At 42.3% G+C, this 25,622-nt stretch overlaps 1 protein-coding gene across 1 annotated transcript in view; it reads right to left on the bottom strand.

Annotated features, from left to right (window-relative positions):
• dip2ba (DIP2 acetate--CoA ligase B (putative)a) overlaps positions 1-25,622 on the bottom strand; it is a 44,195-nt gene that overhangs the window by 5,850 nt on the left and 12,723 nt on the right. The window contains exons 2-23 of the mRNA XM_087179699.1: positions 17,388-17,459; positions 15,833-15,988; positions 15,559-15,684; positions 15,039-15,275; positions 14,809-14,937; positions 13,920-14,039; positions 12,498-12,561; positions 8,595-8,734; positions 8,289-8,425; positions 7,548-7,628; positions 7,322-7,449; positions 6,656-6,770; positions 6,150-6,351; positions 5,807-5,919; positions 3,798-3,878; positions 3,496-3,619; positions 3,228-3,349; positions 2,530-2,641; positions 1,416-1,525; positions 1,068-1,198; positions 776-944; positions 121-291 (exon numbers count right to left, since the gene is read on the bottom strand). Of these exons, the coding sequence (XP_087035825.1) occupies positions 121-291; positions 776-944; positions 1,068-1,198; positions 1,416-1,525; positions 2,530-2,641; positions 3,228-3,349; positions 3,496-3,619; positions 3,798-3,878; positions 5,807-5,919; positions 6,150-6,351; positions 6,656-6,770; positions 7,322-7,449; positions 7,548-7,628; positions 8,289-8,425; positions 8,595-8,734; positions 12,498-12,561; positions 13,920-14,039; positions 14,809-14,937; positions 15,039-15,275; positions 15,559-15,684; positions 15,833-15,988; positions 17,388-17,459 (2,840 nt within the window). The remainder of the gene's footprint in view (positions 1-120; positions 292-775; positions 945-1,067; positions 1,199-1,415; positions 1,526-2,529; positions 2,642-3,227; positions 3,350-3,495; positions 3,620-3,797; positions 3,879-5,806; positions 5,920-6,149; positions 6,352-6,655; positions 6,771-7,321; positions 7,450-7,547; positions 7,629-8,288; positions 8,426-8,594; positions 8,735-12,497; positions 12,562-13,919; positions 14,040-14,808; positions 14,938-15,038; positions 15,276-15,558; positions 15,685-15,832; positions 15,989-17,387; positions 17,460-25,622) is intronic.

Below are 25,622 nucleotides of genomic sequence, written 5' to 3'. Positions count from 1 at the left end.
AATAGACACCTTGAAATTATTACAGTAATGCAGCACCGAACAATGATCCAAATTAGGGAAAGTAAAGATAAGCAGCGTGAACTCATAAGACAACGCCGTGTGTGTCTGTGTGAAGCCAACCTGCAGGCAGATGGCCAGGTTGACCCTGGAGCCGAAGGCCGTGCTGACGGCACGCGGTGACAGGCCGAGGTCTTTGAAGAGCTTGGAGAAGGACTGCGTGAGAGCGAGACGAGGGCGCTCCTCTGCTATCACCACACAGCTCCGCACGCACGACAGATTGAGACCCCGCGCCTGGAGACACGCACGGCTAAAGGTTATTCACACTTTTAACAGAGGAGTGTCGATGGAGCTTGACACAAACTTGCACTCAGCATTGATGGACATTTTGATCCAAAGTGCTTTGAGGTACCAACAGAAGTGAGACATAAAGAACTACAAGGACCAGATTTATTACAGATACATGTAACACTTCCAGTTTCATAAGTAAAATGGATTTCAACTTCTGACAATTCATCTGAGTTTACCTTTTCTACTTTCTACTTTTTTATCATTTCATGCACTTGTCTGTTACATAAAATGGATAGTGGATAGTTATTTGCTTATTTGCTCAGTTTAAATGATTAGAGCCTAATGTCATTGTTCTCATTACACCTTACAAAACACAATCATTTTAAAATTATGGGACAGGTGTTTATTAGTCACCTTCACAGCAGATTCCTGTGAGAAATGAATGTGTGTGTGTGTGTGTGTGTGTGTGTGTGTGTGTGATTCTGACCTTCAGCATCTCTGTCTGGGTGCCCAGGCCTTTGGTGCAGAGCTCCATGACAGAGTAGGAGCAGAAAGTGTCTCTGATCTTGTACTGACTGAGCGTGCTCAGCCACAGAGGCAGTGAGCTCTCCAGCTCCAGGGGAGGGATGAGGATGGACTGGTGACCTGAGTAAACACTGGACCAAAAACAGATTCGCTATAGCAACACCACCACAATTACAGGCTATAGTTAGATGAAATATGATATTAAGTCTGCATGTGTGTGTGTGTGTGTGTGTGTGTGTGTGTGTGTGTGTTACCTGGAGAGGCACCACAGGACAAAGCCCAGGCCACAGTACGGGTCCAGACAGATGGCTATTTGGCGTGAGGAGTAGAGCTCACACTGTAGCTTAATGGAGCGGCACAGTGTACTGACGGCAGCATGAGACATCTGGAGAGAAACGTATATAAACTGTCATCAAACCTTCACAGTATGAGCCTCAAAAATGCAGTCACAGAGTCACAAAATCTAAACCTCAGATTGAAGGTGAGCACGGAGAAACCTTCGCCCTTCAGTAAATTAATGTGAAAGCAGCCGTACAAAGTCAAAGATTCAAACGGATTTGCTTCATGTGATGTATGATATGTCTGATTTGTGAGTAATTTACCTTGACTCCAGTCAACATGCCTGTGGTGGACACACTGAAGTCCAGGTAGGCCAGCATCTCAGCGGTGGGGGGTTTATAGATGTGCGGAGGCCGCTTTCTGGGGAGATCATCTGGGAGGAGAGGGAAGAGGATTCTTGTTATTTTCTTACTGTTTGTGTGACCGTTTGCTGTCAGGAATGTGCTGCCACCTGATAACTGTTCTGTGTTTTTGTTGAGTGGGAGGACGGTACAATTTCCAATGTAAATGTGCCATTTCCCTGTAACATTTAACATTTATTTTCAACCCCTCACACAGTTCCACTCTGTTCATTAGCAACTTTCAGGAATTGCACTATTAATTTAAGAAATGACTGAATGGCTGAATATATTGTGGACTAGAGAGTAGCTTTTAGTCTACAGTAGGTTTCCCCAGCATGTTCAAAGTTAGACAAAGAGCAAACAGGACACCTTGTGGCCAAAGGGGGAAAACATTTTTTGTGCTAAATGTGTGTGAAACCAAAAGACATGTCATAAAAACAGTAAAGTACAAAATGTCATGCTTCTAGCAACTGTGTTTTTTTTGTTGAAAAACTGGTATATATAGGTTTTTGTCATGGGTATAATACACGTCAAGTGAGCGCTGGTCATCTGATGGTGCCGAGCCCACGAACAAATTGCATGAAGAGAACTGTCCTTTATAGAGCTTCTTCTAATTGGAATCTGCTCCCCTTTTACATCACACAGACCAAGAATAGATTTTCTTTTAAGAGGTCACTAAAACAGAATTTGATAAATGTCACCTAGATGTTACTGGTTTCTGTGCCTTTGTCTTCATTTTCCTTCTTGTTAATGTGCATTTGTGAAAATCTTGATTTAGTTTTCATTGTCAGTTATTATAGTTTATTGTTTTATATATAGAGTCATTTTAGTTATTTAACTATTTTCTGTATTTGGCTTTTTTCTTTTGTTTTTCCTGCTTTATTGATATAGTGTGTTTATGTGCGTGCACCCCATGAGACCACCGTGTGGAAGCTAATGGGGATCCAAATAAAGACAAAAAAATAAAAGTGTTCAGCTGCTTGTCATCATGCCTAATTCCTCTAAGCTGTTCTTCCAGATCTCAACAGTCCCGCACCTGTGTCAATGATCGTGGGCCACGTCTTGATGTTGACGCTGGCAGCAGCCTCCCTGGACCTGAGGATCCTCATGAGAGGCTGAGTGGTAAGGATGCAGGCTGCTTTGCTCACCTGCGACACACAGCAAACACACAGAGAAGTTCACCACCATACATAAACTACCATGTTTTCACAGTGAACTCTAGTGAAAACCCTGCATTTGAGCTTTTACTCAAATAAAAGGCATTTAATTATTGTTATACTTTATTGATCCCCGAGGTAAAATTCAATTCTATTGGATTCCCTCCTGGGAAATCAGTTATGGGGGTCAACAGCAGAAGTACTTCACTGAGTCTGGGTGGGTTTCAGTTACTTGCTTGAGGGCACTTGAAGTAAGGTTCATACTACTTTTGAGCTGTAAGATACGTGTTTTGGTGCTTGAGAGTAATCTATTATTGACAAATGACAGCTATGTTATAATGTTTTCTACTAATCTGGACAATTGTTTTTTTGTTTTGTTTTTGGACAGATACTGTATGGTTCAGTGAAAACTAAAATATGTTTGAAGATGTAGTTGTTTCTTCAAAATCTCAGTTCAACCACATCACAAAAAACACCATATCGTTCTCTGGTAAAAAAAAAAAAAAAACACTGTAACAGAGAACACTATTTATGAATACTTGATTTTCACCACCCAGTCCAGGTGCTGTGTACTCACATCGATGATCATGCGGACAGTGGGGAGAGTAGCAGCCAGGTTCTGTGGGTGAGGCGGCCTCACTGTCACAGGGATGACCCCCGCATAGAGACAACCATAGAAGGCAGCTATCAGGTCAATACCTGCAGAAGTAAGAGACGGACGGGAACCTTGTGAGCTAAAATTACAGGCATATTAAACAGCGGTGCCGTTACATTAAAAGAAATGGAAAAATAAGGAACAATGGCCATCTACGATGATGAGGGGGTGAATGTATGTGTGTGTTTACCTGGGGGATAAAGCAGCACCACATTGTCTCCTGTGTTGAGGCCTCCTCTCTCCATTAGGGTGGCTGTAATTTTCTCTGCTCTCTTGTGTAGCTGAGCACAAGTGGCTGTGCACACTGCCACCCCCTAGAGCAAAAACAGAGGAAGTGCAGCTGAACATACAACCAACAAAATGGATCACCATTAGCACCATGGCACCATTTCCAAGATAAAAGAAAGACAATTATGCATTGTTTGTGTCAGTATATTTATCTGATGCATTGAGGTAAATAATTGAGTGTGTGTGTGTGTGTGTTTAATGTACCTTGGCATTGAGCAGCACATACAGGACATGGTCTGGGTCAGTTTGGGCTCTCCACTGCAGAGCTTCAGACAAGAACTGGTGCTGAAAAGGCACAAAGACGAATGTGTTATCACATCAACATAAAAGGTGAATTGAATGAATACATTTATTTCACGATTAAAAATCCCACAAAGGTGCATCAGTGGCAAATAATACTTCAACAATCAAAAAATAGAAACATATAAAAGCGGGGAACAATCAAATAAACGGTCTTCTCAGTGACAACAGATACATTTATTCATTTCAAACAGACTTTGTGAGGACCGGGAACGAGCAAACATTTTAGAGTGCATCACAGATATGTTATTCTGTGACGCTTTTGACCTCTCACACAGAGACACACAGGCACACAACAGGAGGACGGGTTAGTCCAGAGAATATTTTTTGCCAAGAGTAGGGTCATGCTGGGACCATCTGCACCTGGTAGGAGGCAAATTGGAGCCACTGTCAAAAACTGACAAGCTTTGGGTCTTTCAAACAAAGGGTCATGACAACTTTGAAAGAGACTTTCCACAGCAGATTAGTGCCTCAGTGTACTATTTCTTCAATAAAGTGGCTTCAAGGGAACAGTCCACTGGCTATTTTTTTTACAATTAATTTCATAAGTAATCTTAAACACATTATTAATGTCTTGATCAGCAGTGTTAATAAGCTGAGGACCTAGCCAGTGCACAGGGCAGAACAGGACAGGAAGTGGAAGCAACAAAGTTCTTTAAAGGCAGAGGACAAGTGAACATTAGGCAGCACATATAAAAAAAAACAAAACAAACAAACAAAAAAAAAAAAGTTAACACCATGACGTTCTCTGGACATACAAAAATAATTTACAGCAGTGTCACATTGCTGGCCATTAAAATCACTGTCTGTTGGTATCCTTTGTGCCACCCACTCTCTCAGTCAGACAGGTCGTGCTCTGGGCAACAATGAATCAGGAGTCACATCATGCAGACCGGCTGCTCTGACTACTCATCAAGCCATGCTACACATGGGAGCATCACAGTGAACACAGCGAGCAGAGGTGCACACGAAAATGTTCCTAATTAATACTGATATTTGCATAATGCATCACAATATACAATAACATGGTTTCTACTGGTGATATGCAAGGAGTTTATCATTGTTCGCTCAAAGTTTGAATGACCTGCTTAAAGCAAAATAAGTCTGCGCTTCCAGATTCTTTTTCATTCACTTACAGTCGGCTTAATTTACCGCTAGTAGGCTGCTGGCCAGCTCCCATTTTAAAGAGTGATGGCAGAGAGAGTCTGTTATTGGACACTTTATTTCATTTTTAATGTATTATATTAATTTCGGTGTGTGGACCCCTGCTGGCCATGGAGCCAGCCTGGACAGTCATCTCTGTTCGCCGGGTCAAAACTGTTGCTGGTGGCCATCAGGCTGTCGTGGCCGCAAAAGCACATCTGGCTGACAGAAGTAGCAGAAGCAAAGACAAGTGGGGGCCAGACTAGAGCCTTACCATCATGGTGGGCCACATACAGAGCTAAAGCCCAACCCAAGCAAAGTAAAGGCAGAACAACAGATTTAGGATAAGACATCCATTCAGAGCAGTTTATACATCAGTTTAATTTGAATAGGCTTATGTTTCATATAGTGAACAGATGCAACTAATGGTTCTGGGTTTTTTTCCATTAATTTCCATCACATATTTGGCATTTTTGCTTTATAAACAAATAATCGATTATCAAAATAGTTGTTCATTCAGTTTCTGTCGTCTAATCGACTAATTAAACAGCTCTTGTATAGTGTGTTACATACATTGACTAAGCAATAAAAGCAACAATATAAAATACATTACTATAAATTTTGTCTCACTCTCCAGGTGCATAAATCGATTTAGATATTAACAATTCAAAGTCTTACAAACATGGTGCTGAAAGATGCTACATCTCCTATTAAGAGTTTGATTATTCTATGGTCAGTGTAGTGGGAGTGTGGTGGTTGTGTTTCACTACCTTTCGGATCAGATCCTGGTCCTCCACCACACCCAGCTCTCTGCCCGTAGCCTGGGCGATGCGTTTCCCTGCCACCAGGTTGCCAACAAGCATCGAAGCTGGTCCAACATCCACTGAACCAGTGAGAGACAATCAGGGACGTACAGTGACATACTTTAGTACAAACCCCACAATAGAAACAAAAACCCATCAGTGTTTGATTGATTAATTGTCAAACTGATGACTGGATTAAATTGAATCAGGAGTCGAATGTCACATAGTGACATGACAATATCTATGATACTCCCTCCCTGCTGTGATGTTATGTAAGAAGCACCAGTAGATATGGTTGAAGGCGGCCTACCTGGCTGTTTCTGCCGTGGTTTGGGTAGATTGGTAACACAGGTGTGAGGGCACATGAGGATATTACAGGGGTGAAGGTTTCCCTCCAGAAAGTTCTGCTTGGTTTCACAGATGTGGATGCCTCCAAGTGGCGTCTTGGGGAGGGTGTTGGCTGGGACGAGCGCGAGGCAGTACAGGCCGACCTGGTGGATACTGTCGATGGCCTGTGCAGGGAATATGCATCATGGGATACAGGGTCACAAAGGCAAAATTTACAGATTATATCATATATATATATATATGTATACTATGATATACATAATATTATTATAAACATAATTCATAATATTATTATAAACATAATTCCTTAAGAGAAAATTCTGTTGAGAGTTGAGTGTTTGTATACAATACAATACACAGGAGCTTTTATTTCATCCATCATGATTCTGAAATGCACATAATACATTCAAACATAAGAAAATGTAAAGACATAATGGGGGGGAGGGCAGTTATTGGGGTGTGACTTACCTGCAGTACTCGACTCATCCACTGGAAGCTGTCCTCCTCACTGGCATCAGGCCTCTGCTCTGCCACAATCACTATCCGCTCATCATAGAACACTGTCACTGAGAACACAGCGATCCTGCAGCACAAACACACACTCCAGTGTAACACACTGACACAGACTGTAGAGTGCTAAAGCAAGGTTTCTGCAGTTAAATGTAAGACTAACAATTATTTATCAAGTACCTTCATTTATTAACAGTAAAAAAATAGTATAAAAGAGAAAGATAAATGTATAATGTATATTTAAGTGGACAATCAATTGGGGCGTCCCTAATATACATGTATACACTTCTCTCAACAAAATTACAACAAATGCCAACTTCTATGGCAAGCAAGAATTAATGGTCAAGACCTTTGTTTTTTTGAGGGAAGTAAATTTAGAGCCTTTTCAGACTTTTTAAGACCTGCAGATGTAAAGACATCCCAGTAAAGGGATTATTCAGTTATGATGGGATCGACTGGAGCTATTATTCTCACTTAAAATACCACAAATTTATTATTGATTATTTATCTTTGTGGGTACATTTATTGCTTGAATGGTCTTCCTCCTTCCTTCCTGTTAGGTTGAAATTGCAACTGCACACACACAGACACACACTGGCTCACAGGAAACAGTTGGTATCTCACCTCCCCCTGTAAACTGTTTTGACAGGCTCCACTGCGAGCGCGGTGGCCACCAGGTCGTCTGCGTTGTGGCGTCGCCCACTCACCATCAGCAGCCCTTCAATCTTCCCCACAACAAACACTAGACTGCCCTGTGGAGCACACATATTTAACTCAGCAGGGAAATACAAGTCTCACCACCTTTATTTCACTTACTAACCCTCTTTATTTTTGTGTATGCGTTCCTTACCGGTCCTACGAATCCCAGGAGGCCGGTCCGAGTAAAGGGAATTTCTCCAATGGGTGCTCCAACTTGGTTGACAGGGATCACCTACAGATTGGCAGTGAGATCAAAAACTGGACTCAAGCAGTTGCAAAATAAAACTCACCCTGTCATTAGATTTCAAAAGTATACCAAAAGAACTGAGATATCCTGCAGTTATATTTTTACTGTTGTTAAGGGCTGGTTTATTGTCTACAAGGATTAAAAGTCAAAGACAGAAAGAAAGGTATTGAATAAAAACACACAAGGGGCTTGGGAGAATAATTGGGAAGATATGTAAACAGAGTCTTATGCAGCCTCTTATCAGTAAACAAGAGAATAAATACAATGCTACTGATGTATGTGGCTCCATCTAGTGGATCATTTAAGTCAGTGCTCCTTCACCATCCATCCATTTTCTCAACCAGCTTATTCTGAGCAGGGATGCGGAGGACTGGAGCTGATCCCAGCGCACATCAGACAAGAGGCAGCATACACACGGACACATCACCAGAAAGTTCATTCATTAGAATAACTTTTCAAGAAGGGATGTATTTTGCTTGTTGCCTCATACCAAATACTTACTTAACAACCACAGCATTTTACATGTTTTTACACTCTGCTTCATTATTTTGGCAGTTATTGTACATAAAGATCAGTGTATCAGGAACAGATGTGTAAAGAGTCATACAGGCAGTTCTGAAACACAGCTTTTTAACTTTGACAGACCTCAAATGTGTTCTTTGTGACACCAGGCAGGCCATAGTACATGGTGCCTCCAGCCCGAGAGTTTATCACAATCTCTCCTATTTCGTCTGTCTTGCACAGCTGAGGAGGCCCGTCAGGTTTCACAATGCACATCAGAGCTGAAACACACGGACAGTTCACAACACACACATTACGTACAGTTTGTTTAGGACCCTGCATTCTTATGTTGTAGGGGGCGGTGAACATAGATGAGGTTAATAATGCACAGTAAATGTGGCAGCTGCTGCACTTAAGCTGTGCCAATTAGAACCAACTGCAGTTGCTAACCTCCAGGCATAATGTGGCCCACATCCTGAACGGTGAGCGCAGAGTTTTTGTCCTCTGTGTTCACCCTGATCACGCCGTGGCTCAGCCCGCCCATGGACAGGATGGCCCTGGCAGGCAGTGGAGCTCCTCGTGCACCAGGTCTACAGAGAGGGAAAAAAATGTGTAATTTTAATCATTATTTTTTATTGTGTGTATATATATATATATATACACAATAAAAAATAATGATATATATATATATATATATATATATATATATATATATATATATATATATATATATATATATATATATATCAGCACCCATATAGTCTGATAAACAATATATCCCAATGTGTTAGATGGGTTTCTTCATTCTGACTCATTGTGGGTGGTATTTTTCCAGCTTTCATATTGTTGAATTACTTACACAGCTATTAACATAGCCGGCATAACTAGGAAATACTATTTATATTGAATTAATGGAAGTGCAACAGAAAAAAAACTGTCCAAAATGAACTGATCCACCATTTTGCAGTAGCCAGAGAAAACTCTTATTTTAAACCAGACCACACTGGTCAGAAATTACATGCAAATCCTCTTGGCTGTTGACAAGCTTATTCATTGCCCACAGCTCTGTGTGGTTACGCAGTTCTTTTGGAAAATACCCAGATGCTTGTGACATACCACTTATGTTGCTCACTGTGTTATTGCTACTTATCTGTGTCTCTTTTGATGCTCAGTTCCCCAGCCGGACCCTAACACCCCGAAGCCTGAGGGACGTCAAATCATTCCGGTGAAAGGGGAGCCCCTCGGGGTGGTCAGTAACTGGCCTCCTGCCCTGCAGGCTGCTCTGGCCCGCTGGGGGGCCACCCAGGCCAAGAGTCCTGCCCTCACTGCTCTGGACATCACTGGCAAACCCCTTTACACACTCACATACGGTGAGCCACAACTCGACTCTTGGTTTTTGTTTAACCTCTCAGTTTATGAAGATAGATGTTCAAATGTTCATGTTACTGTGTCCACTTGGCCTGCACAATTAATCACAATATAATTGAAATTGCAGTTTGGCCAAGTGCAATAGCTAAATCGCAGGTGCAGCAATTTTTTTGCTAAAGGTCAAATTTGTCACATTGCTGTGCGTTGTTAGCACCATAATTATTGTGATGCTACAGAGACGCCCCGGCCTACCAAACATATTCTCCAGACGTACAGGAACATGTTTGTTTGGTACGAGACTCAACAAAAATCACATCACCATTTTAAATTTCTTTCAGTGAAAATAAAATGCAAAAACGACCATTCCAACTGAAATTGCAATTGCAATATCTGCCAAAATAATCGCAATATGATTTTTTTTTTCTTTTTTTGCATATTGTGCAGCCCTAGTGTCCACAAAATGTAAATGTGAGCTGTATTTTTGCATATGGTCTGGTGAATAAATGATTCACTGAGAAGAGAAACACCTACAGTACATTTCCCATGTGAAGCTACAGTGGGTTGTGCGGTTCAACTATCCCGGATCAGTTATGCCACATTTATCCATGGTAAATAAACTACAGACATTTTAAAATCATCATTCACTTCTGTTCACAGGCAAACTGTGGAGTCGCAGTCTGAAGTTGGCCTATACACTGCTGAATAAACTGGGCACCAAGACTGAGCCTGTCCTACAACCTGGAGACCGGGTAAGAGTCTGTCAGTCACCACTCTGTATGTAAAGTATAAAGGACCAAGGAAAAGGAAAATAAGTTTTCTTTTTTTTTCTCAGGTGGCGTTGGTGTATCCCAACAGTGACCCTGGCATGTTCTGGGTGGCTTTCTATGGCTGCCTGTTAGCCGAGGTCATCCCTGTGCCCATAGAGGTACCACTGTCACGACAGGTAACGATGTCACTGCTGTCAAGTGAATTCCTCTGTTGTGATCGCTCACATGTAATACTGCGTTGTCTAATAAAAGACCATTCATAGATTGAGAATGATGCAACCAAACACTTAATAATTCAGTCAGGTCGTAATTTATACCCACAATGTGCCAGAAGCATTCACTCGCCAAAGAGGCAAATATCAGTCAGGATTCTGTGGCACTTAATGAAAGATAATCGTATCGTGTCCGATGATTGTATCTGAGCAGCTGTTTTATTTATTACTTATTTTATAAAAACAGAAAGGCATTTAATGCCACGTATGTTGGATCTACAGAAGAAACTTTTTTCACAACATTGTGACATTTTTTTTTAGACTAACTCGAGAAAATAATCAGCAGTTTAATCAGTAACGAAAGTGTTCGTTAGTTGCAGCCTACAGTGACGCTTCTGATCATCACTGGGTATATAATGTAAATAATGCCTCATTACTCTCATGTCCACATAGACAATATGGATTTATTAGATGACCAACATATTGACAGAAAGACTGTATGCATGTCTTTTAATTGTCACAGTCGTGTACATGTGTGTCTCCCAGTGTGCCCTAAGTGTCTTCACCCTTGTCTCTCTCTGCAGGATGCAGGCAGCCAGCAGATTGGCTTCCTGTTGGGCAGCTGTGGTGTTAGTCTGGCGCTGACCAGTGAGGTGTGTCTCAAAGGGCTTCCCAAGACACCAAACGGAGAGATCATCCAGTTCAAAGGTCAGTCAGCCTAAACGCACCATTGCCAACACTGCTGGCTCAGCAGGAGACATCTCTGTCTCAGTCTCTTTGGGAGCCATTAGATAGACTCATTAAGGGGAATATACAGTGTGATGTTCAAAGGCCAATGTAGGGGCGAAATGTGTGAGTGGGCAGCTGTGTTTCACTCTGCTTGTTAAATATTGGCTGCTCACCTTTGGCCTTTTAAAACCAGGGGGTTGCAGGGTGAACATTGTCGGTTTATGGCCACTCCAAATTAGTGTGCCTAAACTCACTTTATTCCACTGTGTCAGCTAAAATATTTCTGTATGTTTGTTTGTGGTGTTGTGGTGTTGTGATTATGTTGACAAGGATGGCCAAGGATGAAATGGGTAGTGACAGACACCAAGTACCTGACCAAACCATCCAAAGACTGGCAGCCTCACATCCCCACCGCCAACACAGACACCGCCTACATAGAGGTACTCTTCAAAACATTAAATATTTCAGTAGTTGTAGTATTACTCTTTTGGTTATGATGAATTTTATTTGATTTTACTGATCAGAGGTACATCACAGAAAGGTGTGGTTCCTATTTATATTATACTTCTGTTTATTAATCTTCATGCAGGACTTCTATGACTGTTTTAAATTAGGCTCACAGGCTAATTTTGACACTTTTTATTTTACACTTTTTGTCCACTTCATTAATATTATTATTAGTTTTTTCTTTTTTTTTCCATGGTCTGAATCCTTGTATTTACACTGTGTTTATGTGTCCTAAGAAAATAACTTACTAACTAATAATAATTTAAAACTCTTAGACAAGTGCTATATATCTAATGTGTTTTATTATTACTGGTTTGTTTCCAGGTTGCTTATGCTTGCATTAAATATTGTCAATGTCTGTGTTTGTTTTTCTGTGTCTCTTCCACCAAAGTACAAAGCAAGTAAGGAGGGAACAGTGATGGGAGTCGCTGTGTCCAAGATCTCCATGCTGACCCACTGTCAGGCCCTGACCCAGGCCTGTAACTACTGTGAAGGTCAGCACTCCATACAACATGGATATCCCTTTCTTCTCCCCCTCTATCTGTCTCTCATACTCTTGTGTGTGTGAGAGTGAGATGGTGCAGCATTATAAACTAAGCATTAAAGCAAATTTTACAACCTCTTGAGCTCTTCAGCAGGACGTTCCATCGGCTGCATGTCCTATAATTAATTTTCACTCTGTCCTCCTCAGAGAGAGAGTCAGAAACGCATGGCATGAAAACCACAGAGAAGATTAGGATTAGGATCAGTCAGCTAGTGACTGCACATACAGTGTCTTCGCTGATGTCTTCTTGTGTTTTCTCTCGTAGGGGAGACGTTGGTCAATGTGTTGGACTGCAAGAAGGATATGGGAATGTGGCATGGCGTCTTAACGGTGAGGCTGAATGCAACATTTTGTAACCGTATATCCAGATTAACTGAAATTTGGTATGAAGCGCAGTGTGACATTGATAATATGTGTGTTTTTTTTTCCTTGCAGAGTGTCATGAATAGAATCCACACCATCACAGTGCCATATGCTGTCATGAAAGCCTGTCCTATGTCCTGGGTGCAGAGGGTCCACATTCACAAAGCACGTGTGGCCTTGGTGAAGTGCCGTGACCTCCACTGGGCCATGATGGCCCACAAGGAACAGAGAGACACCAACTTGTCCTCTATACGTATGCTGATTGTAGCAGATGGAGCAAACCCATGTGAGTCACTTGTCCTGCACAAACACCGTCCCTTTGTAATAAGGACTTGTATTATTTAGGTTGAGAGTTTTGACTATAACTGCTCTGTTGTGCTAATGTTTTCACCCATTGTTTTTCATCAGGGTCTGTGTCGTCATGTGACGCCTTCCTGAATGTGTTCCAGTCTCATGGTCTGAAGCCTGAGGTCATTTGTCCATGTGCCACCTCTCCTGAGGCCTTGACTGTGGCCATACGCAGGTACGACATCTGCATCCTCTCATGTTCCTGGAAGAGCTACTGTGGCATGTGGGAGTCCACAACTAGTGCAGTTTTGTCTCTTCATTGTTTCAGTTGTGTTTGTTTTGTTTTTTATAGTTTATACCTGTCATGTAACTGATTACCCACAAGTGTAGGAAGTAAAGCTTGTAGGAGACAGACTGAATGAGAGGAAAAAATACACAGATGTAAGCAGAGACCTGTGGTTTGACACCAACTGGTGTGACCTTTGTACTTGGTTACTCACAAAATCACATCTCCAGTCAACATCATACATTTCTTAGAAGTTAAAAATCAGGCTAAAATAATTTCACTACTTTAAGGGTAAACCAATTCATTTACAATGATTATTTGAGAAGAAAGTGTAACTTTTTGAAAAAGCACCAAAACATATGCTATGCCATTTTTTTTTTAACCCTCTGCACTTTTACTTTGAGGCTGGCTTCCTGTCTGGCTTGTTTTTTTTTCTGATGCCATCACTTCTCTGTTTTAAGTTTTAATGTCATCTGTATACCAACAACTGGAATCTATACAAATAAGTTCTTATAATTTGAAAAACATCAAATCCAAATTTAGAATATACAGTATAGCATTGATCATAAAAAAAAAAATATATATATATATATATATATATATACATACATATATATATATATTTCTGTGACTTTTTCTCCTTTTACCATAAAAAAGAACCAGATCTTGAATCTATATGCACACTGTTGTTGTTGAGAAGGTGCGTCTCACCTTCTACAATTTCCTCAGAGTCATCAAGGAAGAATTCGCTGAGTGGTGGTCTTTTGGGCCGTTTGAGTGTATTCAACAGCTGCTGGATCTTAGTGGACACCCTGCTGTTGACAGGCACGCCTGGACAAACACCGAGAACAACTACCGTCATAAACATATGCAAACAAGCAACCAAAAACACACCGCTCACCCACACATGCACGTCTATTCTAACACAAACCTCTACTCTATCACACACCCTCAGACAGGCAGAACCCTACGCACTAGCACAGTCAGGATCAGAATCAGCAGCAGGAAGGATTCGAAAGGGAAATTTGTGCTTGAAGAGACACAGATTGGACGATAGGGAAATCAAATATAGGAGGTTCTCTACGTCTAGACCTACAACACCGGACAAACATAAAGACAGATAGACAAACACCAGGCTGGAAAGCAAGCTGAGTTGGGCCTCTTCAGCATCCCTCCCATTCCCCGATTTTCGATTTATATTACCTTTTCTTTTTCCTTTTTTAAATGAAAGGCAAGACAGGGACAGGATTAATGGACCCAAAAGAAAGAACACAAAATATCTGTCATTAGGAGGATTCACAGTGAAATGAGGATAATGTTGAAGGTGGGCCCATGGACATGGGCAGATCGTTTATTGATTTGAACACACTCAAATCATTTTTGTCACTGCAATACTGTGACTCACACAGTCAATGCGAAACGGAACATGTCACTCAGCTACTGCCACGATTAGAACATGCAAATGGTTTAATCTCATGAGCTGAAGCAGGAACCAGATGACAGTAACCGAGTTCATCACATTTTAGGAATAGGAAATTACTGATTTTTTTTCCCAGACATTTCTAGATATCCTGGCTTGTGTGAGTGAGTGTGAGTGTACCGTCAGCAGTATCGAGCATGCTGGAGCGGCTCTGTCCGCGGCTCATGCCCCTGACCGCCGGAGGCAGGTCCACCCTGGACCCTCTATCCTGGGGAGTGGAGGATGTCACATCTGGTGGGACACTGTTTTCTGGAGGAGGAGAGAAAGTGAGCCTCATAAAGAAGAACAACAGCCAGCGCATCACTGTTACATATGTGTTAATATTGGAGCTATTCATCAGAGGAGTTTACCTATGCGTGTGTGTGCCAGTACGTCGGCCAATAAGGAAACAGCAGGCTGAAGCTGGGGCTGTGGTTGGGTCTTGGGCTCTCCATGGGAGAGGGTGGAGGAAGCAGACGAGGACGTGGAGGAGCTTTGGACGGAACGGTTGATCCAGTAATCAGGGCTCTGCAGGCTCTGGGCCAGCACCGCGCTGAGGGCGGCCTTCCTGCGCAGTGAGCCTTCATCCTCTGATGCAGAAGACGTGTCTGATAGAAAAGAGAAAGCAACGCACATAAATAGAGCATAGTCTCCATTACTCATTCCTCATTCATTGGAGTCTCTTTAGATTTTTTTCACTTTATTTAGCCCCAGGGCATATATTTATGACTCTGCCCTGCAGATGGTAGGGACACAGTCTTGCTCCAGGGCACTTCAGCAGTGTGGACGCTTGCTGTACAGAGAGACTGAAGCCAGATTGCTGATTGAAAAGCAGGCCCCATAATCATTACCCCAACAAGCTGGCCACTGAGCGTGAGAGTTGTCGTTTACCTGGAGGTGTGCAGGTATCTATGGGAGACTGGACAAAAGCTGAGCGTCTCTTGGTTGGCATGGGCAGCGCCATCTTCTCTTCTTTGTGTTTGGCCAGTGCTGCCTGCACAGCCTCTGTGTGGATGTCTACAGATACAGTAAGAATAAACACAGTGAGACAAACAAGAAGAAATATATTAAAAAAGTCAGTTGACGGGTTGATTTTACTGCTGCTGCTGCTGCATGGAGTTTATTTAAGGTGTTTGATGGTTTTCATGGGTAATATGATGTGTACCCGATCTGTAGCGATCGTCCCTGGCCCCTCCACTGCGGTGTGTACGGTGGTGTCTGGAGGCCGAAGAGGTGGAGGGGCCCGGGGCCTCAGGACTTGGGCTGGGGTCGGCACTGTGGCCTGGGGAGAGCTGTACATCTGGCAGAGACAGATCCACATCTACAGAACAGAAGCAGGCATGTGCACACATTACTAAAAAAAAAAAAAAAACAATCAAATATGAGCCGTTGGAAAGTTGCACACAAACACACACTTTTTTACATAATGCCATTACAGCTACATGTAGGCATAAATATTATATGATACTCTGAGAACCTCCCTAAATATAGCCTCACCACAGAGCCTCTGAACATGAAGTGAAATAAGGACATGTACTTGACTGATGTAACTTGTACTGTTAACAGACTACGTGAAACTAGGTTAGATTCAAGCTAATATATTTTTAGTCAACTGTCTTCTCCTCCCAGAGGGCCGGAGCAGCAGAGTCCCTGTGGAGATGGATGGTTTGGAGGGATGAGAGGGCCTAAGGGGACGGGTGCAGGAGCATGAGGTGACCTTTGGAGTTTCAAAGCTTCCCAGTACATGCTTTGACATTCAGGGCAAACTGCCCGTAATACAACAGAAAGCAGAGCCCACAAACAACCATAGGAATTTAATTCAAGTATTAATTTGAGATTTAGTCCTTTTTAAGTCCCTGTGTGTGTAATCAGTTCAAAAAACATGTGTCACATGGCAGCTCAAGCTAAGACAGACCAGGGTTAAACCAACAGGAGAGAAAGTCTAGTATTCCACTTTTTAAATTAGCTTCAACTGACACATCAAGATGGATTTTTTCATGTCAGTGTTAATGTGGTGCAGTTGTTCGAGAGGAAACACCGCACCCTCATGCAAGGCAGCTGACTGAGACAAGCCGAACAGATCAGCTAACCAATGAAGACAGAGGTGACTGGTTCATAGTGATACAGTGAAACTCCCTACTCGGTACTTCCCAACTGCTGTGACTGATTGTAAATTGAAACTGGTTAGAGGAAACAGTGTCCACAGGTTGACAAATGACAGCCCAAACTCTGACGCACACACACTGCTTTCTTTATTGGGGAATTTGCTTCACTGGTGCCGTTATTAGACAAGTTGTTAGATTTAAGTTACTCTGTGCTTGGTTACCGTGTGTGCAGTTCACATTTTGGCCACTAGAGTGCCACAGAAAGCCAGAAATTCTCTTGGACGACTTGGACAAAGAGAATTACAGTCTCACTGGACAGTGAAGTTAGTTTTTTATGAAGCTAAAAAAAAAGAAAAAAGAAAAACTTCACACTTAAAACCACATGAATAAAGCTGTTTATTTTCTCCAAACAGATGGGAAAGAACCATCTGAAATGAAACTTCCAGGATACTGAAAACAAGACGTGATGAGTTCTTCTGATGCAATTACTTTAAGTTTCCGAGTGACAAACACCAAGAATGCTGACAGAGGAGGTAAAAATTACGCAGGGGAGGCAGAAGGAGGGGTTAGAAGAGAAATGAGGAAAAGCAATAGCAGAAGAAGAGTTGGTCTTACTTGGCAAATGGGGGATGTAGGAGGCCAGCAGCTTGGCTTTCTTCTTCTCATAGCCCTTCTGTGTGATGTCACCTAGGAGAGAGGACAGCGACACCACACCGTTATGTTAGTCAGAATTATCACACAAACACCAGCAACTGCACACACAAACACACACATGAACCAGATGAGGTACACACAGAAACACACACACAGACACATAGCCCCTGCTTTAGCTAATACATTTGCAGGGGTTGAGTCATAATAATAATCCTCTTAAACCAAATCTACTGAACTCCACATGTTGACGGCTCAGTCCATTTACAACAAGGCAAGGAGATAACACCATTGTTTGGCCTTACATTAGCCCTGGTGAACAAACATGCTGAGAGCACGAAAACCTCCTCCTGGCTATGAAACCCAAAAATGATTACGGCAACTAGCAGATAACCGTGCCAGGGAGAAAACAATGGCAAAACTGAAGGCTATCGGGAACAGTGGGGATGGTAAGCAGAGCAAAGAGGAAGCCATGTGAGCCAGTTTCACATGGGACTCAACCATTTATCTCCTCCACCTCCCCCTCTTTTTCCCACTGTACTCCCAGCACCACCCCTTCCTCATTCGGCCTTGGACTGGCAGGACTCCCACCGTTACCAGGGTTTGTTGGAGAGCAACAGAGGCAGGACAAAGTCCACTTAACTGAGACCCTAAAACACACAGTCTGCATGTGCAAACATGCATGCGAGACACACCCTATCCAGTTAACTTACAGACATACACACTCCCACTGAACACACAAATAATCTCCCACACTCACAGTTATTCCCCTTCCTCTATGTCCAGTGATAACACTGTATGCTATGTCAAGTGCAGTGAGCCAAAGGGCTGCGTAGCCTCAATCCCCTCACACCTCCTCCACACTGAGCAGTGACAATGAGGAGACCCTCGCCCAACTTACTGAGAAGGGTAGAAAGAGGAGAAAATCAAAGATAATGGAGAGAGAGAGAGGCTGGAAGTTGGAGGGGAAGAGAGGTTTAGGGGGGTGATAAACACATGAGAGTCACTGGTGGATGTGTATGAAACAACAATGGAAAGAAAATGTTGAGAAAGAGGGGGGAGCCAGAGTTCAACAGCAGATTTGAGGGTCCAGGGCAGGATAAGCCAGCACTGGGTGGAGAGTCCCGTGTGTGACTCATACTGTGTTTTGTTTTAATGCTTTCTCACACTCTGGTCAGTATCCACTGGTGTGTTGTGTTCGCCTGGATGAACAACAGGATCAGAAAAGAAGTTCCCACTTGGATTGTGTATGTAGATGACTACTATGGGTTGCAGAATTTTTTATATCTGACCCGTCCCATGCAGAAGACTCTAGAGGTTTCACAATACTGTGAAATCATGAGAAACGAGGGAAGAGGGAGGGTGCAGAGGGAGTGCACAACATTCGCAGAGAAAAAGTCAGCAAAACAAAGTCTGAGACCGTTTTAGAGTGAGAGGGAGTGTGCGATTGAGCGCTGTGTGCTTTGTCATTCCCTGCGTAAAAAAAAAAAGCTGAAATGGGGTGGCCAGCATTCAGCTCCGACTTCATGCCTGGGTACACACACTGGCCCAAAATCTACTCGGGATGAAAAACACAGCAGCGAATGCGTGTTGCAGTCTCTTTTTCTTTGTTTCCCCCTCCTGTAGGCATGCTACAGGCTTGTTTATATAGAGGAAAACACTCATAGACAGACATACAAGCACAGCAATCAACAGCAAATTGATTGTAGTGGACTGGAGCGTCATTGTTGTTGGAGACAGGCTCCTGTCAAGCCCAGTCCTGGTGCCCAAGTGGGGCCGGGGAGGGAGTGAGGAAGGGAGGGATGGAGGTCATTAACACAGACAGAGGAGAGTCTGTATTGGTGTGGGACATAACAACGGGCGCGGACTGGCACCACCACACTGGCTCTGTGGCTGGCAGTGGGCAGAGAGACACTAAGGGCTCTGGGTTGAAAGAGTGACTGTGACAGCTGCTTCAAAACAGAGGAAAAGCTGTATGTTTAGAGAGCAAGAATGTGGTGTTTTGAGTGCGAGCAGGAGCAAAACAGTACAGTAACTGTGTGTGTGTAATCTGAGGTCAGGGGACAGGATATGAGCGTTACCCCACCCTGTGTGTGCGCTGCCAAAACCGTCTCCCAGTGTCTGTCTAGAGAAAGAGGAATGTGCTGATTGGAGAGCACCAAACTAACAGAGAGGGCCAACTGGCCAGGAGAGCGAGCTCACTGGCCAAAAACTCCCCTGAGGTGCAGGAAGCGAATGTGTATGTGTGTGTGTGTGTGTGTGTGTGTGTGTGTGTGTGTGTGTGTGTATACACAGCTGGTGCAGGTTAAAGGGCGCTACAGTAACACAGAGGAATGAATGCTGAGTGAGCCCTGAGTGAGAGTGGCATTACAGGCCTGCTCTGTCAGATTTGTGTCAGTGTGTCAAACCAGGTCTGGCTGTGTTTTTTCGTCCAGGCACATTCTGGACCTGCTCGGTATATACTTAGGTAGAGCCATGGTGTTTAGTTAAATGTGTTCATAAACATGTCTCTTATATGCAGTAATTCAGTGACAAAGGTCATCTCATGTTTATAAGCAATCAGCATAATCCTCCCTCCTGCCATCCAGGCTTTTTACATGTGTATTTATGAAAACGGTTGTGTAAACAGGCCGTTTCAGAGTTCAATGAAGATGACAGTGACTCTCTGACTCTTCCTTTACACTGGTGCTGTTGACCTCTGACCTCAGGACGAGTCAGACAGAGGGCTGATCCTGTCACAAATGACAGCGCAGGGTCACAGACGCTATAAAAACACACACTAACACACACACACGCACACACACACACGCACACACACACACGCACACACAAACACACACACACACACACACACACACAACATTCCTGTTTACATCAATAATTATAGCGGGCTAAAGTGCATTCTGACATAAAGGGGTTTTACAGTAGAAGTCATGCATTCAGGCATTTATGACCACTTCAGTTTTAATCTGTACTGGCAATCTCTGGTCTGATCCGGCTCATTACAGCCTTTTGTATTTGTGCAGCTCATCTGAACTTTATCTGTGTGCTGCCCATCACGTTTTAGTTCCACTTCCTGTTTTATGTCAGTCTTTCTGCTATTTATAATTGTTTTATTTGTTTATCTTGTTGATGTTTTATTTCGTTTTTATTTTTTATCTGGGGAACTTTACTGATGTTCTTACTGTTTTTTTTAAATTTGCTGTTTTTTTTTAATTAAAGTTGATTTGTATTAATCTTTGCTTTCTTGTGTAAAGCACTTTGTAAAATTGTTTTGAAAGTTTCTTATTATAATTTTCATTGATTATTAATATTATATATTGGTGAGTGTGTTCCACAAAAAATCGTTACTTTGCCTTAAATGCAGCAATGATGCAGTTTTTGGCAGAATTGGAAGAATAGGAAAACCTCCCTTGGGAGTGTCCACATGTCATTCAAAGATGGTTACTCCTGCTGCTAGATTTGCAGTTAATACATTGAATTAGCTTTATTTCCAGTGTCACGCATTCGGAGCGGTTCATTACCAAGTGAAAACAGACATAAACAACCAGTGTATAGTTCCCTATAAATTCACTTATTCACCTAAATTTGTGTTTATATTAGAGCCATTTTGCCGACAGTCCATTTTACACTTCTGTTGTTAATTTCACCAAGCGGCAGATGTTGTTGACATCAGAAACTCCTGACATCTCTGACTTGTAATTACAACTAGAAGGCTGATGTGCTCATAATGACGATATGATGTGAATGTGGAGTCAGGGTCACTTTCCTAACTGTTTTGGCCAACTGATGCCTAAAGCACCAACTCTTTATAGTGCTTTCAGTGGTGGATCTATAATATTAGTGAACAACAGGATGAAGTCTAATGCCCCCACAGTCCCCTTTGTCATTACATCTAAATATTGCAATCCTTATGGGAAGTCACTATGCAGTAGATTTCTCCCTACATCCATCAAGAACAGAGATCCTCCTTCTTTAGGTTTGGTCCAGTAACTCACTACATACAGATTACGACATATATATTTAAGGAATCCAAGAAAAACAACAAGCTGTTCTGAAGCCACATTAGTTGTTAAAAGGTTCTAAAGATGAATGCCTAGTTGCGTGTTGAATCATCTGACTCACTGACTGCAGCTGACACACTTAAACATTTAGTTTCTTGGGTTACTATTAACAATAGACTGAGCGTGGCTTTCTCAAACAAACCTAAAGAGGAACACGAACACCACATCAGTGGTGAATAAATGATGAGTAATGAATAGTGGTATGAGGCAGCAGCACACAGTCAGAGAGCAGAGGGAAGGAAAGGTTGAGAGGTTATTATGGTTATAAGAGCTGTATGGAGGGAATACACACACACACAAAAACCCACACACACAAAGTGGGACAAATCTTTTGCCAGTCGTTTGGTGGGATGAATATTGGAATTAGAAGAAGACTTGAAAGGATATTTGTCAGTTTCTGTTGATAATCTGAACAAGCCGTTTGATTCTAGCTGCCACGATCAGAAACGACACTTAGGTACAAATCTCAGACATTTACATAGGACTCCAACAACAAAGCCGGTGTGCTCCCCAGCCATTCAAACAATCTGAGCCACACCTGCTGCCAACTTTTATACTGTGACTTAACTGATGTTAGGTGGCTCATGAAAACTGTTCACAATTTTGGAAAATGCCTCTCTCTGCCCGAGAGGCTTAGTGAAGCACATTCTTAATGCCAAAGTTTTCCATCTGTCTTCTGTCAGAGCATATTTTCTTAAATGAAAAACCCTGTTGGCAGTTTCAAAAAGCAAGACAAGCAAGTGTGAAAGTGCCTCCAGTTGTTTTTTAAGTGTAGCGGAAGCACCCTGGGTTACAGATGAAGATGGCAGTATATGAACATGTTTCTTCCAGTAGATACTTAGAACACAGAAGGACTAAAAATCTGCCAAAGCAATGAAATCAAGGAGGCAGCAGAGCTTCCAGGGGTCTCAATAACAGTCAGAGGTCACTGCTGGGCTAATGTTTACTACTCTGTGACAGAAGGATGAGCTAATAGTTGATGATAGCAGACAGGAGAGAGTCTGGACTGGATAGTTAGATCCTGCCCATCCACCAACCTGCCCCCTAAACACACACACTACGCACACACTCACAAGAACAATCAGATTAAAGCCAGTAGTAGTAGTCGGTGCATTAAAGCGCAGAGGTACAAGATTCGTGTTGTGTATGATGTGTGGTGGGGGGTCCTGAGTGGCTTAAGAGTCAGCTGATTAGCCCCCCAGCTACCAGTACTAGGTACTGGGCAACATTTTCATTTTAAATAACAAAAGGCAGCGAGTCGGTTTTTCACTTGTGTCAAGGATGTGAAAACAACACTGATGTCATCTCATTAAAAACAGACCACATGTAGACCCCCCCCTACTTACAGACACATATTTAGGCCCCCAGCTGAGAGAGCTGCTGTAATTACGGCGGGCAGATTAGCCTGGGAGGAAGTGACATGACTGCTTGTGTCACCCACAATTTCCTCTTGCTTCACAGTATCAGTTCCTCTCCCTGCACATGCACACTGGCACCTACATGTCACAGGTTTCTGTTTACAAACACACACACTTTAATGAGGATAACAACCAACATTTCACAGATTGTGGTAAATGAAGCCTCCCTTTTCACATGGTGAGAATCCAGTGTTCACATCTTTGGCTCTATCCTAATCTGTAATCTGAGATTACATTTAACCTAACAGATTACATCTTTCCGTCTGGACATTTGTGTGCACTTGTTAGAAGGATAGATGACAAGAATGTCTGAGCTGAGGGTGGCATCCAAGCCTGAAATGTAGGACTGTCTTCTAACCCTATGAAGTCATGGTTGGGCTTCTAGCCAGTGATCCTGGTTTGATCTGCACAACGCTGTCTTTGTTTATCAGTGGTTTATTGTCTGTGATGAATGTGCCGCTAACATACAAAACTGTCTCTTGAGAAACATATACTAACAAAGGAACGCTACCTTCCATTGGGTCTTGGTGGGCAGATGACAGCGACTTCACACAGCACGACCACAAACAGAAAGACTCAAACCAACAGCCACAGTGCACACATTTACATGCAAATACACATATAAACACAGGGGCCGAGAGGAGAGGAACTAACGTCACCCACAGGATCTTATTTATAGAGATTCAGAGCAGAAACACAAAAACAACGGGCAGGCTGTGCCGAGAACATGGGTAAATAGCGCTCTGCAGGAAATGCAAATGAACGAGTCTGACTCCAAGACCATTTAATGGCACCTGGTCATTAGTTAAAGTAGATGTTAGAAGCTTATTTCCACAGAGCACAGACTAAAATGGAAACAGATGAGGAAAATAGTAAATATCCATATTCTCCTTTTGAATGATTAGCATGATTAATTTCATTTTTCATTTGAATACTGAGAAGTAGAGCTGAAACAATTAGTCTATTAATCAGTTAGTGAAGTAACAAAAAAAAAGTTAATCTTTGAAGCAATTTTTCAAGAAAATGCCAAACGTGTCCTTGTTCCAGCACAAACAGGATTTTCTTCCTCTCTTCGTCTCATGTTATAGCAAATTGAATATCTTCAGGTTTTAGAGTCATGACCCTGCAAGTGACTAGATAGAATCACTGTGGACTTTATGTTATTGATATGGAAGTTTTCACTATTACCTAACATTTCACAGACCAAATAATTAACTGAGATAATAATCGCTAAAGTCGATGATAATGAAAATCTTCCATGAACACACTGTTGTGACAAAAAAAGGTCTTGATAAGACTGTCCTTGCTTCGTCATTTTACAGGCTTATCCTTATTTCCTGTACTTCACACTTGTGAAACATTTATGCATGTAATGTTCCCTATGGAACTTTTTTTGGCATAATAATAAAAAAAATAAAAATAATGAGAGTTGCCAGTCAGTATAAGGTTGGTTGAGGTATTGGGCTCGATAATTAGGACCCTTAGGACTGTGTAGATTTGTGCAGGTGCTTTTTCTCATTGTATCAGCGGTTGAATCACAGCTATTAAATATCACAAGCTATCTGTTCTTACTCAGGGGGTATTTTCTTCATGCCTGGGTTGTGATTCAAGCATTTGTACAAAGGCCTCCCACCTCCAGGACCAATGTTTTCCACTGCAAAAGCAGGCCTACCATTCCTCTGGGAACCAGCGAGTCCATGTGGGGGTTTTCAGACAGACAGGGAGGATGAAGCGATCTCTGGATGGCTGAAGAAATCTGCCGGCCAGCCGAGAAAAGAGGGCTGGGGGACGTGTAATTTGTCTTGACAGAATCAACATGGGGAACAGACATTCACTTTGGTTTGTGGTCTAACAAACCGAAAGACAAAAGTGAATATGTAATTTTATAACTACATAAAAGGAGAATTAGGGACTAGGAGATTAACAATGCAAAGTAAACAGAGATTAAAGGTTTTCCGAAGATTTACTTAAAGAAATGATAACGTAGCTGGCAGCAACAGCCCCAGTACCTGTCAGTTGTACAATACAACTTGACAATATAGATACTGTGACATATACTGATCTTTGCAGTATATAATAATTGGCATTACACTGTAAGTAACACCACAACCATTAATATGGCAAATTATATTACAGAGAAAGAAGGAAGCAAAGAAGCAGAAATGCATGCATATTTACATACAGTCGCATCAAAGCCACTGTGTTGAGACAATCGCACATTGCCTCATTTGTAAAGCCTTACAAACACTGTACCTAAGAACACTGTGCATACATATTAACAAACTGCCTTCCCTGCCTGAGTCAAGCACCTAATCGTTTGATCCAATCAGACCTTCCTGCACGGGAAAAAAACACTTCAGTTCAATTGTGTTGGCCGTACTCAGATCAAAATTAAGATTAGGCCCACTATGAACACTGAGTACCAATCCATTTGTGCATCTGAGGCACAATCAGACTAGAAGTTATTTTTGCCAAGAAAATAAAACTAAAAGTTCTGTCCAAGCTTTGAACGCATTCACATTCTGTCTGAGTGCAGAGGGAGTATTGCTCTACTTCCACTACTTGCTCTACCTCCATTACTTCCATTACATTGTGCACTTTATATTGGCAGAGACGGGACCTTTGAGCCAGCTGTGTGATACAGTGGAGTTCTGAGCTGGGGAAGGTTGCAGCATTGAGAGTTTGTTTCTACTTTTGGCTCCAAAAACTAAAGCCCA

This window comes from Seriola lalandi, unplaced genomic scaffold (genome assembly GCF_002814215.2).
Source record: "Seriola lalandi dorsalis isolate HSWRI2012SDOR001 ecotype SW California unplaced genomic scaffold, Sedor1 jcf7180002054861, whole genome shotgun sequence".
In the NCBI taxonomy this organism is placed as follows: domain Eukaryota; kingdom Metazoa; phylum Chordata; class Actinopteri; order Carangiformes; family Carangidae; genus Seriola; species Seriola lalandi.
Note: the sequence above shows the minus strand (reverse complement) of the source record. Positions and strands in the feature narration are given on the sequence as shown.